This window comes from Cyanistes caeruleus, chromosome 7, assembly GCF_971803275.1.
Source record: "Cyanistes caeruleus chromosome 7, bCyaCae1.hap1.1, whole genome shotgun sequence".
In the NCBI taxonomy this organism is placed as follows: Eukaryota; Metazoa; Chordata; class Aves; order Passeriformes; family Paridae; genus Cyanistes; species Cyanistes caeruleus.
The window spans coordinates 25,758,124-25,775,791 of NC_141707.1; the positions used below are offsets into that span (position 1 = coordinate 25,758,124).

Below are 17,668 nucleotides of genomic sequence, written 5' to 3' on the forward strand. Positions count from 1 at the left end.
GCAGGCTGTGCGATCCTCCGTGCCGGCAGGGGGAGCCGGGCGGGCCGGCGCGGGGCGGTGGCGGCCATGCAGGTACCGGGTGGGTGGCGGGCTCGGGCGGGCTCGGGTCGGTGCCGCCCGGGACGGGGGTCCCCGGTGCGGCGGGGGTCCCGGCCCGGGGCGGGGTTTTGCCGGCGATGTGCGGTGACGGCGGTGCCCGCAGGTGGCGGCGCAGGGCTCGAAGGCGGCGGCGCAGGAACTGGTGAAGTTCGTGAACCGCAGTCCCTCGCCGTACCACGGTAAATAAACACCGCCCGGTGCCCTCCCCGGCCCTCTCCCCTTCCGCGGGGGCGGCCCTGACGGCTGTTCCCCCCGCAGTGGTGGCGGAATGCCGCAGCCGGCTGCTGCAGGCCGGCTTCCAGGAGCTGAAGGAGACGGAGCACTGGGACGTGCGGCCGGCGCAGAAGGTGGGCCCGGCTGGGACGGGGCAGCGGGAGCCGCGGGTGGACGGGGCTCCTCGCCGCTCACCTCTACCCCTCTGCCTCCAGTACTTCATCACCAGGAACTACTCCACCCTCATCGCCTTCGCCGTCGGCGGCCAGTTCCAGCCCGGCAATGGGTTCAGCCTGATAGGAGCCCACACCGACAGCCCCTGCCTCAGGGTAAGGTCGCCCGGTTGGGTGCTGAGTTCTTTTCTGGGGTCCTCCGGTTTCAAGCCACAAGCAAAAACTATCCTGACTACCCCTGTGCCCTGCAGCATCATTGTCGGCTCCCTACATCTCCCAAATCTGTCACCCAGAGCAGCCCCTGCATTGCTCTGCCTGGTGCTGTCTCCTCTGTGTCCCCTGTCCTGCAAAGCCCCTCACCGCACCCTGTGCTGGCAGCATCAGCGATGAGGCTCTGGGCACGTGCTGCCCACTTCCCACCAGCTGCTCCGTGGTGCCAGCAGTGACACCTCTGCTGTTGCCCAGGTGAAGCGTCGCTCTAAGCGGGGACAGGTGGGCATAGTGCAAGTTGGTGTGGAGACCTATGGAGGGGGCATCTGGAACACCTGGTTTGACCGTGACCTCACCGTGGCCGGGAGGGTGATCATAAAGGTGAGTCTGAATTTTGGCACACACGGTCGCATAGCTGTGTGTCTGGTACTGGGTCGCTGACCCCCACACGCAGTGGGACCTGCTGCAACCTCTCAGCTCGGCAGGCCTGGCCGCAGAAGTCCTCCTTGTGTTTCAGGACCAAGCCACGGGGCGCCTGGAGCAGCGTTTGGTACGTGTGGAGCGGCCCATCCTCCGCATTCCTCACCTGGCCATCCATCTGCAGCGCAGCATCAATGAGGGCTTCGGGCCCAACACTGAGCACCACCTGTAAGGCCGGGCTCAGCCCCAACCCCTGGCCACCCCTCGGGAGGGCTGGGACCCAGCTAGAGCGAAGCCCCGCCTTAGCTCTCCCTTTGGCAGCCGCTTCTTGCAGTGGGGAGATCTGCAGTGGCTCTTAGCCCCATGGAGTCCTTCCAGGAGATGCTTCCAAGCATAGGATTTGGGAAAGGACACTGGGGTGTCCTGAGGTGGCACAATAGATTTGTATTTAAAATATGCATTCTTGCTCCGTTTGGCATAGCAATCACTCCCTGGAGGAGCAAGGCAAACAGCCCAGGAAGGGTTGGAGGTGTGTGACCCAAGCAAGTGAGGTGAGCAAAGCTCTGGGAGCTAATGTTGCTGACCCCCACAGGGTTCCCATTCTGGCCACTGCAGTACAGGAGGAGCTGGAAAAGGAGGTGCTCATGGAGTCTACACCTTGCAGTGCTGCAGCCCAGGTGAGCTGTATGCCAAGGATCAGCAGGGATGCTTGCAAGTACCTCATACTTGTCACCTTTGAGTCCTGAGGGACCTGCTACCAGGTTCCCCTTCTCCTTGTGTACTGCTGGTAACCTTTCACACTGCCTCACAGTTGTGTACACAGCACATCTGCTCATCCATCTCTCTCTTCTCACCCTTGCCTGCAGCCAGTGTGGAAGGGGTGCATCTCCTTGAGGAGGCAGGGCAGGGAGGGGGCTAGCACAGGGGCATAGGGCTGTCCTGGGTGAGGTGGGGACTTGAACACAGGACATGTTAGTAGGAAAGAACACTGTGCCAACATAAGCAGTGTCAGAGACAGCTTTGCAAAGGGAAACTGGGAGTTTCTCCTGTCATCTACTGCCTGTCCTGCCCACGGCTCTGCTTTCTTCCCAGGCAGAGCGGCATAGCCCTGTTCTTCTTTCCCTGATCTGCCCCCAGCTGGGGGTGAAACCAGAGCAGATTGTGGAGCTGGAACTATGCCTGGCAGATACACAGCCAGCGGTGAGTAAGGGCAGGAGCATCCCTCTGTCTGCGTGCAGCCTATGGGCTGGCACTGCACAGGTGCTACCTGGCACACGTCCTCTGCCTGGTGTGTGCCAGGGCTGGGAGCTGAATGGAATGAGAGGGAGCTGCTCCTGAGGGGCAGACATAAGGCTACTGGAATGGAGAATCAGTGGCAGGGACTTTTTGGTGACCCAAAGCCTGTGCCCTACTCCTCTTGGCTCTCTGCAGACAGTGGGTGGTGCCTTCGATGAGTTCATCTTCTCCCCCCGTCTGGACAACCTGCACAGCTGCTACTGCGCCTTGCAGGTGAGAGGGGAAACAACCTGGAGGCTGTAGAATGACCCCCACCCAGCCCAGCTCAGCTTTGGGCTGGCCAAAGGCTCTGCAGGGAGTTGTGTTCTTGTGGAATGGGTCTAGATTGTTGGAGGACCTGGGGTTGGATGCCCCCTTTGCTGGGCATGTGGGGTTCCCAGCAGCTTTCAGGGGTGACTCCTGCTGTTGCTGGGCAATGTGTGTGGCCACAGCTCCCTTCCTCCGTGCTTTGGTCTCTCCTGGGGGATTTCCCGATGGCTCAGTCCTGAGATTCCCAGGATGGAGTGGCACTCAGGCTGGTGTCCATTCCCCCCTAACCCTGCAGGCCTTGATTGACTCATGTGCAGCACCCTCATCCCTCTCCCAGGAGCCCAATGTGCGTCTCATCGCGCTCTATGACAATGAGGAGGTGAGCAAGGGGCACAGCTGTGGGGTGGCTGGCATCAGAAGGGACTCGGTGTTCTCTGCTCTTCCCCAGCCATGCCTAGCAGGAGAGAGATCTCACACCCCAGTGGAGGAGGCAGGCATTTGCTTACACCCATATGGAGCATGGCCCAGGCAGGGTGGGAAACACTGGTGTGGTAGGAAGCTGCTTTGCTGGCTTTAGGGAGCACCCTGTCACCCATCTGGCCCATGGTGCTGCAGGATTGTGCTGATGGTGATCCTTGGCAGGTAGGGTCAGAGAGTGCACAGGGCGCAGAGTCCTTGCTCACAGAGCTGGTGCTGCGCCGGATCTCGGCATCGCCACACAACCTGACAGCCTTCGAGGAGGCAGTGGCCAAGTCCTACATGATCAGTGCTGATATGGCCCACGCTGTGCACCCCAATTACGTGTGAGTAGTCTGAGCCACGGCACAGGTGAGAGCAGCCTGCCCTGCCACCTGTGGGACGTATCCCCATCACTCCCCAGGTAGTAGACACAGGACAGTCCTTGTTGCTGCAGGGAGGGAAGGCTATAGTGGGAAACTCTTGCTTCTCTTTTGCAGCGACAAGCATGAGGAGAATCATCGTCCAGCCTTCCACAAGGTGAGGGCAGCCCTCTGCTTTGGTCTAGGATGGTTGCTGTCTGTCTGTCCTGCAGCGCTGTGGATTGCCCAGCTGCCCCCAGGGTACAACTCGGGTATTCAAATGGGAAACCTTTATCCTGCAATGGGATTTAACTATGCCACACGTCTGATGTTAATCACTTGGGATCCCAGTCTTGTCTGTGGAGCTTCTCCCTGCTCTGAGCTGGGGCTGTCCCCATGGAAACAGTCTCCCCATCCCAATGGGCTCACCCAGGAAAGGGAGAATGGACTGATACGTTGGGGTGGAATGGCATTGCCTGGGCATGGGTGTTTCCTATTCCTGGGTCCCATCATGGGCCCGTGGTGCCTTCTTTTGTGCAGGGCCCTGTCATCAAAGTGAACAGCAACCAGCGCTACGCCTCTACAGCTGTCACTGAAGCCGTAATCCGGGACATTGCCGCCCGCGTGGGTGTCCCTCTGCAGGTGAGCAGGGCTGGGTGAGCCCTCCTTGAACATCAGGAGTTTGGGCTGCAGCCCTGCCCCTGGGTTCATCAGAGGGGCCCTGTGCCAAAGCTCCACCCCTGCTACCACGTCTGACCCCACTGGGGTCTTGGTGCTGCCTGTTGCTCTGGGGCTCCAGCTCCAGGACTGCCTCAGGGAGCAGGCTGGTGAACAGGATGGGAGGCTGGCCTGAGCATGTCCTATCTCTGGAGCATTTTTTGAACCCTGGCATGGGTTGGTGCTGCTTCCCTGTCCCATGTCACCTCCCTTAAGGGCTGAGGGCCCTTGTGGGAGCCATGGGGCAGCACGTAGAACTGCTGAGGTCTTGCCTCCATGCAGGAGTTCATGGTGCGCAACGACACACCCTGTGGCACCACCATCGGCCCCATTCTGGCCTCCCGCTTGGGGCTGCGTGTGCTGGACATTGGCTGCCCGCAGTTGGCCATGCATTCCATCCGGGAGATGTGCTGCACTTCAGGAGTGCTTCAGAGTATCACCCTCTTCAAGGTGAGCCCTGTGTCCCCCAGCTTGTGCTAAAGCCTGCTCCCTGCTGCTCTACAACCCCCACATCCCCGTGTCCCCATCCGATCCCTGCTTTGGGGCTGAGCCCAGCCATCCCACAGAACTCCCCAACTCTCTAGAGCAGCTCGGGTACTGGCTGCTTCCGGAGGTGCCCCCTCTCATCCCAGCCTTCCCCAGTGACTGCCATCCCTAAGTAGTTCCTATGGCAACCGGTGCTAGCCTTGAGTCAGCGATGGGTTACTATGGCGACATGGTTCTGCTTTCTGCTAGTAGCTGCCTACTATGACGCTGTGACAGGGAGCTGCTGCCTGCCCCCACTGCCTGTCACCCCACCCCACACCGCCTTGCTCAGCCCACCCCGACAGCCTGTCTTCTTCCAGGGCTTCTTCGAGCTCCTACCGACGGTCAGCAGCAGCCTGGTGGTCGACTGAACATGGCGGAGAGGGAATAGCAGTGGGTTTAGTCCTGGGGCCATTAAAGCATTTCTGTCTCTCCAGCAAGTGGTCCATGACTGGGGCTGGGGCTGACGTACGTGGCTCCGCCTGGGGACTCCCATGGCTCCCACCTGTGCTCTCCCCTGGAACTGTGAGCAAGACCTGTTCACTCATCTACAGTGCCTTGTTGAGAGGTGCTGGGGGTCCCAGCTAAGGGGCAGAACAGGGCTCGGCTCCTGCCTGGGGAGAGCTGGCGGGAGGCTGCCGGCTGTAGCAGCGCTGGAGCCGCCCCTTTCCTTAGGGATGAGCCTGCCGTGTGCTCTGGGATCTGCCAGCACCACCCCTGGAGCTGCTCGCCGGGGCCGGGGGCTGCCCTCTCCCCGCGGCCGGTCCCCGGGCGGTGCCGCCGGGCGGGGCACGAGGGTGCGGCTCGACGCTCGCCGCTCATTGGGCGGCTCTCAGGGGCGTGTCCCACGCGGGAGCCAATGCGGCCGCAGGGCTGGGAAGGGGCGGGCGCTGATTGGCGGGGGCGCTGCTGGCGCTCTGGCACACCCCCGGGGGGCGCGGCTCGCCCCCGGAGACGCTGCGATTGGTTCGGCGCTCCACCGCCTCTCCCCGGAGCGAGGCGTGATTGGCTCCGCTGGACAGCGGGGGGCGCGGCCGCGGCCTTGAGGGCAGCCGCGCGGGTCTGTGATTGGCTGAGGCGCGGAGGGGCGCGGCTCCGGCGGCAGCGCGCGGCGCGCCATTGGCGGGGCGGTGGCGGCGGGCGGGGCGCGCGGCGCGGCGGGGCGCGGGTTGGCGGCGGCGGCGGGGGCGCGGCCGGCGGGTGCGCCATGGTGCGGCCGTGAGCGGAGCATGGGGCGGCGGCTCCTCCGGGCGCTCCTCTGCCTCCTCCTCCTGGCCGGCCGCGGGCAGCTGCGTGACGGCGCCGCCGCCGCCACCGCCGCACACGGTGAGACCGCGACCCCGGGCAGGGCGGCTTTGCCCCGGGCTGCGCGAGGGCCGGAAGGAGATTCCCGGGGAGTGGCGGGGCACGGGACTCCGAGGCCGGTGCGGTCGCCGCCGCCGTAGGGTGTTGTCACGGCGTGCAGCGGCGAGTCCGGTCCCTGGCGGATAGCGGGACAGGGCGGCCCGCGACCGGCACCGCGGGTGCGCCACTGGCACCGGGGGCGCCCCTCTCCCGGGGCCGGCGGGTGTGCTAATCCCGGGGCACCCCGCCGGCTGTAGAGTTGCCACCCTGCGGGCCCGAGAGCCAGCAGCTACGGGACGGGAGCAGAACGGTGCTTGCTCATGGCCGGGGCAAAGCCAGTGCCTGGGGCTGCCGCAGGGTGGGAAGCCCGGGCCAGCGACCCTAAGCGTGGCTTCCTCCGAGACCGTGCCGCCCTTTAGCTGCCCTCCGCCTCTAAGTGCGGCCCGCCCGGGCCGGTGCACCCGCTCTTCTCCTGGTCGGTTCTTGCGGTCCGTGCTTGGGGCTCTCGGGAACCCGAGCGTCGCTGTCGATAGCAGGGCTGCAGCCCCACGGCACGGCACGGCCCCGGCTCCGCTGACTCACTATCGGGCGCCCGAGGCTGCTGCGCCCCTCGTCCTGCAGCGGCCCGGGAGTGCCGGGATGGATCCGGCTGCACCTCGGGGTCCCGCTGCCCCCGGGAGCGAGCGAGGAATGGTGCCGGGACGGCTGCGGCCGAGCACCGGCCCGGCCGGGGGAGCCTCCCCTGTGCTGGGGCCACCGCCCCTCCCGGCGGAGCGGGGCGTCTCGGCGGGAGAGCGCTGCGCCGTTTCAGCACCGCGGACAGCGCCGGCCCTGCCGCCCCGGCCCGGCCCGGTCCCCCGCTGCCGCCGAACCCGGGTCTCCGGGTCTCTCTCCCCCGGCAGCGGGATCCTGAGCCCCGCACCTGCGTGGCCTCCGCCCCGGGGGACGCTGGCCCCTGGGTGTTGGGGTTTCGAGGACCCTCATCCCCACTAGCCCCCTTCCCCCGCGGCGGGCTTGACGGGCCCCTCCCTCCCCTCCCCCCGGTTGTTTTCTCGTTCCTTCCTTGCCATCCGGGGCTGAGTCATCGCCTGCTGCCGTCTCGCTGCTGACGGTCTTGGACCGAAACGGGGGGGGAGAGGAAAGGGGAAGCCACCCCCTGCCCAAGTGCTGCCCGCCGGAGGGGTTGGAGAGCTACACGCCCCACAGCCCCAACACCGCTACATCCATGCTTTGGGGTCCGCCTCGCGGGGAGAGTGGATTCCGGTGTCACTGGGTTGCATCCCTTCCTCGTAGTACCACATGTAGGAGGGCAGCAGATGTGGTTTTGCAGGTCTCTGCTGCCTCAGTCTTACCTAACTGCCAGCACCCCAAAAAACTCCAGGCCTTCCCCACGGTCCAGAACCAAGGGCGTACTTTCTATACAGCCCCCATCTTGTCTCTGAGGGGCAGAAAAGACTGGCACCGAGCCTCTGGGCTACAAAGCTGTGTCCCCTCCCACCATCACCACATTGCATCCCTGTGCTGCTTTTCCGGAGCGTAGGGATCTCCCAAGCAGCTGGTGTTGAGTAAATTCCATTGGAGTCTTCCTTGGATGCTGTGCTGACTGGCCTGTCTGTCTGTCTGTCCCAGGCTGCCTGTTTGACCGAAGGCTGTGCTCCCCGCAGGAGGTGTGTGTGCAGGGTAAGTGGCCAGCAGGGGTGCAGGGATCCCCTCTCCCTTGCCACGTGTGTGTGAAGGCTACAGGGGTGCCTTGCAGGGGAACCTAGGGTGCAGTGCAGGGGGGCAGGGCAGGAGAAAGGTGGGGCTGTGTCTGGAGATCTTCACATCGGGATGTTTGTTCATCCGGTCCCGCTGTCTCCCTTCTCTCGCAGATGGGCTGTTTGGGCAGTGCCAGGTGGGCTCCGTGCAGGACAGACCCTACTTCCAGGTCACATCTCCTGTGCTCCAGCGTCTGCAGGATGTCTTGCGGCATCTCATGGCACAAGGTGAACGGGGGAGCGTGGGGGAAGTGGCTGCAGCCCTGTAGGGAGGGGGGTCAGGTAGAATTGCCTAGTGGCTCTAGAACTGTCTAAGGTCCTGCTGACCCAGGGGGGCAGGGTGGGCTGAGGAGGAATGGGGTCAAACCCGGGCCATGGGACACAGGGTCAGAATATCAGGATGGCATCCCATGCACTCACACCATGGTTCCCAGGCTGCCCCATGTCTCACAGCCTCCCCCCATGGCAGGGCTCTCGTGGCAGGATGGCATCACCCAGTATGTGATCTCTCAGGAGATGGAGCGCATCCCCCGCCTTCGCCTGCCACCCTCGCTGGAGCCGGTGGCTAGGGACAGGTAGGACAGCGCCAGCAGAGCTCAGTGGAGCAGCTAGGGCTTTGTCCACCAAATGGGGTTTAGGGGATGGACCTCCCCCTTTACCCAGGTGAGTTACCCCAGCACTGTTTGCCTCAAGGTTCCTGCCTCTCCGCAGCGAGTCCCGGCGAGCCCCACTAGCCCCAGACCCCGGCCTTCCAGCAGCTCAGCATTTGGAGCAGCCCACACCACTGCTGTTTTCCCCTCTGGTGCAGCGCTACCTGGAGCACGTCCTGCTGCCTTCCCCCCCCCAGCTGGGCTACGAAGAGGCTCTTCTCAATCCCTACTCCTACCACAAGGTAAGCTGGGGGGTGAGCGCCTCCATCTGGGCAGAAAAATAGAGATTGGCAGGGAGTTGCTGCACTCCCAGCACCTTTCTGCTGGTGCTGGGGTACCCCCTGCCTTCACCATGGGGTGACAGGGGACCTGTGGGGTTTGACATGTGTTTTGGTTGCAGTTCGGCTATCAGGATGGTGCTCACCAGCATCCCGGCAGCTCAGCCAGGCAGAGTTCTGAGACCTCCTCACTGCTGGGCCGGGTTCCTGCCCAGACCCTTTTTGGGGCTGGCCCTGTGCCCTCCTATGGTGGGCAGCCAGGAGTGGATGGGGGGCATCTTTTCCAGGACTTGGGCATGCTTTCCCTGCCCAGAGAGAAGGCTGGCCGCCCGGACCCTGCCAGCACCAGGCTTCAGCACAGCTTGCGACTCCCCAGTGACTACAGAAACATGGAGGAGAGGGAGCAGCAAGCACCCCTGGCTGCCCAGCCACCCTCTGCACAGACGGGTACCTTGTTCTCCAGCCAGCCACCAACCCTTTTCCTTATCCTGTACCCACAGTCACGAGTTCCTCGTGGCTCAAACTTTCCCTCTTCTTTGGGTTTATGCCCATGGGCAAAATATACCTGCAACCTCACCTGCTCCATCTGCTTCATTCCTGGCCCCTGGTCTCCATGTGGATGCAGAGCATCCAACATGATGCTATGTCCTCTTGCAGATGCTGCCTTGAAGAGACTGGCTTCTCTCCTGGCCAGCTATGGCCTGGGGCTGCCAGAACTGAGTCCCCAGCAGATAAGCAGCCTATCCACCCTCCTCCAGCTGCTCCAGAGCTCTGGTGAGCTGTGTGCAGGGATGGGACTGGCAGCAGCAGGTGCTAGCATGCCCTGTTTCAGGGTAGGGAGTGTTGCCTTTTGGGGTGGGTGCTGCAGGACCTCTGTCTCTCTCCTTTCCAGGTGTTACTGGCCCTGAAGTGCCCACAGCAAAACGGGTGGGTTTGCAGCAGGGTGATGCTGGAGGAGGTTCCATGCCACAGGTGGGATGAGGGGGAGGAGACATTTCCCCAAGGCTCTCCTCAGAGATTCCAGCTTCTCCCTTTTCCTTCTTTCAGGTGATGGAGGGGAACATGCAGCATGGAGAGGAGCCAGTGCCCCCTTCCTCCACAGTGCCACCTCCCAAAATCCCAGCCAGCAGCTCTCCAGGGGATGGAACAAAGGGCAGGGCAGCATCTTCACCGGCTCCCCGGGCTGAGCCACAGCAGGGACACAGTGGGGATGTTCTCAGCCCTGAAAAGCACATTGTGGTGGAGAAGAAGAGCTACACAGAGATGAAGGACAGTGGGGCACAGCAGGGCATGCGGCCACTAGATGAATATGGCTACATCATCACAGACCAGAAGTGAGAGCTGGGGGTCAGACAAGGGGGTCTGCATGTGTGAAGGGTCTGTATCTCCCCACCAACAGCTGTCACAGCTTCACATGCTTGACCAAACCTGTTGGGTCTGTGGTAGGGTCGGGTTTCTGTGGGGTCAACTCCCCTTGATCCATTTTCTACCCACAGCCCTTGCTACACCCCAAAGCCTTCCTTTCCCAGCCCCCACCAAGGCCAGAGCTCAGTGTTGCAGGATGGCAGGCTGGAAGTGTGTGTGCACAAGTGTCTCTGTGCACACTCGTGTGCAAGGGGGGGTCAGCTCACCCTCAGCACCACACATTGCCACACTCTTACCTCCTGCCTTCTCCGACACCTGCTCTTGCTGTGTGCTTGGGACTCCCTAAGCTGCCTGTCCCTGTTCTCTGACTATGGGGTGCACGGGGCTGTCCCCTCACCCCTGACACCCCCTCCTCACCCTGACACTGTCCCCACAGGCCCCTGGGACTGGCTGCTGGTGTGCAGCTGCTGGAGCTCCTAGCCAAGCACCTCCACCTCTCCACTGCCAGCTTCATCAACATCAGGTGAGGGGACTGGTACCATGGGGTGCTGCTGCCTCAGCCCTGGCCATGCTCAGCACTCCCAGGCAGGGGGACAGGAGGGACTGGGATGTAGTGAGGGTGGGGATGGCATTTCCAGGTCTCACACTGTGTCCCCCTCTTCCTGGCAGCGTTGTGGGTCCTGCGCTTACCTTCCGCATCCGACAGAACCCCCAGAACTTTTCACTGGCAGATGTGGCCAGACAGACTGGTGAGTTGGGCAGTGTCCCTCTGATCTTGTTCCTCTCTTCCCTCCCAGTTGTGGGGTGCCCCTTCCCAGGGACCAGGAAGAGAGGACTCCTACCATACATCCCTCCACCTTGGGCTGAACTGGGGAGTGAAGTGGGCAGCTGTCAAAGCTGTCCTTTGGCTCTGTTTCTGGAGGGTCTCTTGTGTGGAGGGGAAGCATGCCTCTGACCATTTCCTCCCTGTCCACAGAGCAAGTGAAGGGAGAGCTGGAGCATGAGCTGGGCCTGAAGATTGTGCAAACCGGAGTGGGAGAGGTAGGAGTGAGCAAGAGTTCCGTCCCTTGGGGCTGGGGTGGCCGGGGATAGGGGAGTGGGGATGCTGCCACTGGGTACAAGCCAGGAGCCCCCAGCCCTGGGCTGCAAGGGCCTTTGTGAGTGAGCTGTCCCTGCAGGTCTGTGGGGCAGCTGAAGAGTAGAGGAGACTGGGCAGTGTTTGGGATGCTGTGTTTGAGATAGACTCCAGTCCTGTGTTGGAGGACTCCTGTTGGAGACTGTTCCAGTCCTGTCTGTCCATCATCCCCCTCCACGGCCTGGCAGCGCAATCCTGCCCAGGGCTCTCAGCTCTTTGGAAAACAAAAGCTCCAGTGTTTGAAGGTGCTTTGAGAGGGACTCCCAGAGGCTTTTCTTCCCTCCAAGACTGGGGGGCTGCAGGCTGTATCCCTCAAGGCTCATCCTCACCCTTGCTTCCCTCCAGCCTGCACACCCATCTCAGCTGTGGCCTGGACATTCGAGCACTGGGATGTTCCCAGAGCACCCCACAAACTATAGCTAGGCAGGCAAAATGCCATCGTGTCCCCAGAGAATGGCAAAGCAGCTGGAGGCAGGCATGGAACAGGAACCATCTGTTCAGAGAGAGGTTACCCCTCCCCGTGCTCCTCTGGGGAGCCACAGGAACAGTCTCCTGGGGCAGGGAGCAGGGGTTGGAGACAGGGACTAAGCCTAGCTCTCGTATTTGCAGCCTGAGGAGGAAAAATGGTGTAGCACATCCCCAGCCCAGTGTCCCCATTTCTCACTTCTTGTGATATGGCTGTAGTTGTGAGCAGGGAAGGAGGAAGGAAGAAAGGGGGAGCTTTGGAGGAGGCCATGAAGAAGGGGTGGCCTGGCCACTGAGGCATCCTGTCTCTATCAGCAATATGCAGAGTGTGCCTATGGCAATGCCTTTTGATAAGGCAGATGGCCAGAATTGGGAGAGATGTCAGAGATGACAGAAATGGAGCTCAGAGGAAGCTGAAGCAGCTTTGCAAGCCCCCTGACCTTCCCAGTTCTAACCAACTTGTGCTTTTCCTTCATTCCCTCCTGGGTCTGGGACTGGTGCAAGATTTGAGGAAGAGGATGAAGGGAGGCAGGGAGACAGCAAGGCCTGGGCAGGCCTTGAGGGAGAGATCCCTTCTGTGCCCCCTGGCTCTGCTGACACCTCCAGGGGCTGCAGGGCTGCTCCTGCTTGGGTGCCCCGGGGAGCTGGGAGGTGCAGGGCCTGGTGGGTGCCCTGGCTGCAGGACTGGCTGGACCTTGATGGCAGTCAGCTGCTGAGGGGCAGGTGGCAGCAGGGACACCTAGGCTGGGGACATCCCCAGGCGATGATGATGATGATGATGATGTAGTTGATGATGGTGCAGTGTTCCCTCGGTAACCTCATCAGGCTGATAGCCAATGGGAGGCTGTGGCAATGAGGTAATGCAGGGCTCTGGCAGCTCATTGGGCACAGGATGTTTGAATTGGTGATGCCTCAGCATCCCTGTGCTGCCCTAGCTGGACCTAAGCAGTCATGGCATTAACAGGAAAGTCTTGTCCAGCAAGGCCTGAGCAACATCCTGTTCCAGCATGGGACTGGCATAGATTGGGGTGTCTCCCACAATCACAGGGAAGGAGCCCTAGAGACACTACCTGCAAGGTGGCAGGGGCTGCTCTGTGACCTATCTGAGGAGGCCAACAGGGAGGACTTGTCCCCTAACTGCTACAGCTGGGATGGTACCAGCAGTACCATCCCCACCCTGCCTCCCTCACTGTTCTGCTGTGGAGCAGTGGCTTCAGGAGAGAGCCAGGCTCAGTTGGGAAACTCTCCTGGAAGTAGTGCACCCAGCGCTGCAGTTGCTTATCTTACACCATTAACTCCTTGGGTTCCTCAGAGCTGCCTTGTTGATCTCCAGCTGGGCAGAAGGAGGTCATGGAACCAAAGTTCTAAGGGGCTACTGCCTGCCTTGTAGAAGGGCAGTCCAGGCTGGGTCTGTCCTCAGGCAGCAGCCCTGAGTGCTGGAAGAGGGGAAATAGGAAGTTACTGCCACCTGGGCTTGGCCAAGCTCCTCCAGCTCCAGGGACACCACTGTAGCAGTCCCCTGTGTGACACGTAGGTGGGTGCACTCCACCTCACCCCAGTGACACCAGCCCTGCCCCAACTGGCGGTGCTGGGAGAATCAGCAACCTCAGGAAAGGGAAGAAAGAGCCCTTGCTCTGTTTTGACCCCCAAGCAACCCCAAATGTGCTGCAGAATAAGGTCTCTGCTCCCCTCAGCCCCATGCTAACTAACGCTTACCTGGCTCGGTCCCCAGCGAAATGAAGCTGCTGCCTACTCACGCCCATCCCGCTTTGGGGATGGCTTCCACTCGGTGCTGCTGACCTTCATCGCACTGGCCTGCCTGGCTGTGGTTGCCATCGCAGTGTCTGCGGCCTTCTGCCTCCGGCGCCATGCCAAGCAGCGGGAGAAGGAGCGCCTGGCTGCCCTGGGGCCGGAGGGTGCGGCCGACACCACCTTCGAGTACCAGGTAGGACCCTGCGGGACGTGGGACCCCGCAGGATGCGTCTCTGCCACGCGTCAGCGTGGCTCGGGGTGCGTGGAGCTGCCCTGTGGCAGCGTTGTGGCCAAGGGACAGGGCTCTTGCTGGGCTTCCCCAGGAGCTGTGCCGCCAGCACATGGCTGCCAAGTCTCTCTTTGGCCGCACTGAGGCACCGGCGGCACCGGCGGAGACTTCGAGGGTCAGCAGTGTCTCGTCCCAGTTCAGCGATGCTCCACAGCCCAGCCCCAGCTCCCACAGCAGCACGCCCTCCTGGTGCGAGGAGCCTGTCCAGTCCAACATGGACATCTCCACCGGACACATGATCCTGGTGAGCCAGCCTGGAGGGGTGCCAGCCCCCTCCCCAGCCCTGCATCTGCCCCTCTGCTGCTGGGCTGACTCCCACCCCTCTGCCCCAGGCCTATATGGAGGACCACCTCCGTAACAGGGACCGGCTGGCCAAGGAGTGGCAGGCGCTCTGTGCCTACCAAGCTGAGCCCAGCATCTGCTCCGTTGCCCAGAGTGAAGCCAACCTGAAGAAGAACCGCAACCCTGACTATGTGCCCTGTGAGCATCCCAGCCACCTGCCCCAAGGATCAGCCCCAGGGACCAGCTGTCCTGCTAGAGCAGGGTGTGGGGCATGGGAACACTCAGGGCTGTGGCTGGTTGCAGCATTAGTGTGCCTGCAACTCCTCTAGCCACTCACCAAACCTGGCCTGTTCCCCCAGATGATCACGTACGAATCAAGCTGAAAGCCGAGAGCAACCCATCCCGCAGTGACTTCATCAATGCCAGTCCAATCGTGAGTGATCACTGGGGCCTGCTGCCCTGCCACCCTGCTCCTTGATGTGCCCAGCCCAGGTGAGGTTTTCACTCTGGGATAGAGCTGGACTGAAGTTACATCCCTGAGGGCTACAGATGTGAGCTTTGTGCCTGCCCCATTGCTCAAACAATTGTTAAATCTCATTTTCCTCCTGGCTGGGGCACCTGAATCTCCCTTCCCAACATTCCTATAACTCCTGGAGTATCTCCCTACTCTTTCAAATGTCACCAGCCCCTGGCTGAAGAGCATGAAGTCTGATATCCCCTTTCCTGCTCCAGATTGAACATGACCCACGGATGCCAGCGTACATTGCCACACAGGGGCCGTTGTCCCACACCATTGCTGACTTCTGGCAGGTGAGTGTCACACAGCTCTGCCAGCCCATTGGGGTCCCTTTGTGTGCTGGCCCAAAATGGGTCACAGGGGCTTGGCTGCTCTCCCTCCTGGGCTGTCCCCCAGCAGTGAAACCCCCCTTGCCTTGCCCACAGATGGTGTGGGAACATGGCTGCACCGTCATTGTCATGCTGAGCCCCCTGGCCGAGGACAGTGTCAAGCAGTGTGACCGCTACTGGCCGGATGAAGGCTCCTCTCTTTACCACATTTATGAGGCAAGTGTGGCAGGTAGCCTGGGGCATGGAGCATCCTCCAGCCCCTGTTCCCCTGAGCACAGCCCCCTTGCTCAGCACTGATGCCCACTGTCTGCCTCACTTGAGCAGGTAAACCTGGTATCAGAGCACATCTGGTGTGAGGATTTCCTGGTGCGCAGCTTCTACCTGAAAAATGTGCAGTCGCAGGAGACCCGCACCCTGACGCAGTTCCACTTCCTCAGCTGGCCGGCCGAGGGCATCCCCACCACCACCCGGCCCCTCCTTGACTTCCGCAGGTGAGTGCCCACCTGGCACTGTGCCAGCCCTTGGGGAGCCAGTGGTGATCCCAAAGCAGGCCACTGATGGGCAAGGACATTGCTGTCGCGATGATGAGGGTCAGGGCCGTGGCATGGACAAGGTGCAGGGACTAGGAGCTGCCATGGATGGGAAGGAGCAAAAAAGACAGGTTTTGCCAACTTGGGATGAGGCTCAATGGAGTTTGGTGGCCAAGAAACCTCTGGCTAAGATTGCCAGGGCTCTCCAGCCTTCACAGTGAGGGTGGGAAAGTGCTCTTCCCCAGAGCTGGCATGGAGGGAAGCATTGACTGGCACCTTCCTCAGCCATGGGTGCAAGAAAAAAATCCCCAGAGCCAGCCTTAAACCAGCTGTGACCCATTGCTCCCAATGCCCTACAGCCAGTGGTGGATCCCCAGCTAGCCCAGGGCAAGAGCTGCAGGACTGGGACTGCTCCCAGGAGACTTGCCTGCCCAGGTCTTTAGGTCCCTGGGTGGTGGTGGGCTCTTGCCAGGCACAGGCTGCTCACTGTCCCTAGGTTGTGTGGGGCAAGGAACCCAGCCTAGGGCAGCGGGGGGTTCTCTGAGCATGTCGCCCTCCTCTCAGTCCCGCTCACGCTCTCTCTCTCTCTCTGTCTGTCTCTGTCTCTCTCTCGCAGCTGCCGGCGTCATTTTTGTGATTTGCAGCTAGTAATCTGGCTCCAGTTGCATAGTCACAAAAGTGATCGTTGGCAGCCGTGCCTGCTGCATGGAGCATGCCAGGAGCCCCACCGGCGCCTGGCCCCCAGCTTCACGCCCCACCGGACCAGAGCCTCTCCCTGGGGGTCCTGCCACTGCTCCCCTCCCCAGGCTGGGCACCTGAGGAACTGAACTCCTCTCCCTGCCCCGGCCACTTTCCACTTGTGGTCCCCATCCCATGTCCAGCACCATTGTGGAGGCAGGAGGAGCCATGAGCGGGACCCCCAGGGCCACATCATGGTGTGCCGCTGCCCTGCCTCACTGAGCACAGCAAGGGACACCTAGCACAGCCTTGACCCTGGCACAGCAGGGCACTGATCTGTTCCCTCTTATCCTTGCAGGAAGGTGAACAAGTGCTACCGGGGTCGCTCCTGCCCCATTATCGTGCACTGCAGGTACTGCAGGGGATGGAGGGGCATTTGGGCTTGAGGGTGACTGAAGGCTGGGTACCTGCTGCCCAGGACCAATCCCATTGGAACCAGCTCCCCTGGACCAAGCCTCTGTGTTTTGCAGTGACGGTGCAGGCAGGACTGGGACATACATCCTTGTCGACATGGTCCTGAACCGCATGGCCAAAGGTAGGTGCAGGGAAGCACCGTTTCTGGCCTGTCCAAGAGCTTGGCCTGTAAACTCCTCTCCTAGCACCCCTCTCTCCCTCTGCCCCAGGGGTGAAGGAGATAGACATAGCTGCTACGCTGGAGCACATCCGAGATCAGCGGCCTGGTATGGTGCAGACCAAGGTACGCCCCAAACTGGGGATCCTCTCCCTCCCCATAAGCATGCATAGCCCCTGGGGCTGGGCTGGCAGGGACCCTCACTCTGCTGCTGCTGTGCTCCTGCAGGACCAGTTTGAGTTTGCACTGACAGCTGTGGCTGAGGAAGTGAATGCCATCCTGAAGGCACTGCCGCAGTGATGGTGAGGAGCCCTCTCTCCCCCCTCTTGTCTGCCCCCTGCCCTGCGCTTCGCACTCTCCTCACTGGCCTCTGGGGCTGCTCTCCCTGTAAAATGGTGTCTGTGCTTCTGGCTCTGTTCCCCCTGCCCCCAGGCGCCCCTTCCCATCTCCCCAAGGACACTGACCTCAGGCCCTCTGTGTGCAGGAACCCCATCACACCCACTGTCACCCCAGAGGGGACAGGGCTTGTGGCCCCTAAGCCCTGTGGTGGGGGACACCAGGTGGTGCTGCTGGGAGCTGGCAGGAGGACTCCCCAACCTGTCAGCTCTTTTGTGTTAGCCCTTGTCATTTCCTGTACCCATGTGGGGGGCAGAAGTGGAGGCAGGGGTCCCCTCCACAGTTGGGGGGAGTATGGGGTGCAAGGGGGCCTGGCCCAGCCCCACTCCAGGTCCTATTTGTGTGCTCCCTGCCTAGTCATTCAAGCAGAAGAAAAATTTCTAGAGAACTATAATTTTGTATCTTGATGTGAATAAAGTTCTTGTGTCACGTTCGTGCAGCTGCAGCCAGGCCTGGCCTCTGACTGTGTGTACTGGGATGGCACAGGGAGGAAACATCACGGTTGTCCATCTCTATCCCTGCACTCGGCAACTGCCAGACAAGTACAGCT

At 61.6% G+C, this 17,668-nt stretch overlaps 2 protein-coding genes across 9 annotated transcripts; both read left to right on the forward strand.

Moving 5' to 3' along the window:
• Positions 1-5,156, forward strand: DNPEP (aspartyl aminopeptidase). Its single transcript, XM_086896918.1, has 15 exons — positions 1-72; positions 203-278; positions 358-446; positions 528-641; positions 951-1,076; positions 1,213-1,343; positions 1,708-1,792; positions 2,208-2,315; positions 2,547-2,624; positions 2,956-3,039; positions 3,303-3,463; positions 3,617-3,656; positions 4,019-4,120; positions 4,478-4,645; positions 5,041-5,156. The coding sequence occupies exons 1-15, from the start codon at positions 67-69 to the stop codon at positions 5,089-5,091; spliced, it is 1,419 nt and encodes a 472-aa protein (XP_086753044.1). The 5' UTR covers positions 1-66; the 3' UTR covers positions 5,092-5,156.
• A 729-nt stretch (positions 5,157-5,885) lies between these two features.
• PTPRN (protein tyrosine phosphatase receptor type N) lies at positions 5,886-17,563 on the forward strand. Of its 8 annotated transcripts, none has more exons than XM_086896921.1 (23): positions 5,886-6,046; positions 7,694-7,744; positions 7,936-8,049; positions 8,291-8,396; positions 8,515-8,713; positions 8,872-9,196; positions 9,407-9,523; positions 9,642-9,721; positions 9,797-10,083; positions 10,551-10,637; positions 10,784-10,863; positions 11,091-11,155; positions 13,447-13,659; positions 13,790-13,999; positions 14,088-14,235; positions 14,397-14,470; positions 14,770-14,847; positions 14,980-15,099; positions 15,208-15,374; positions 16,450-16,503; positions 16,622-16,686; positions 16,775-16,848; positions 16,951-17,563. In XM_086896921.1, exons 1-23 carry the CDS (start codon positions 5,950-5,952, stop codon positions 17,020-17,022), a joined length of 2,883 nt encoding a protein of 960 aa, XP_086753047.1. In that variant the 5' UTR covers positions 5,886-5,949; the 3' UTR covers positions 17,023-17,563. The 8 variants fall into 8 exon arrangements, with proteins under 8 accessions (XP_086753047.1, XP_086753045.1, XP_086753049.1 ...); XM_086896919.1 differs by having other exon boundaries at positions 5,891-6,046; positions 16,751-16,848; XM_086896923.1 differs by having other exon boundaries at positions 5,891-6,046; positions 9,642-9,676; positions 16,751-16,848.
• Positions 17,564-17,668: the final 105 nt, after the last annotated feature.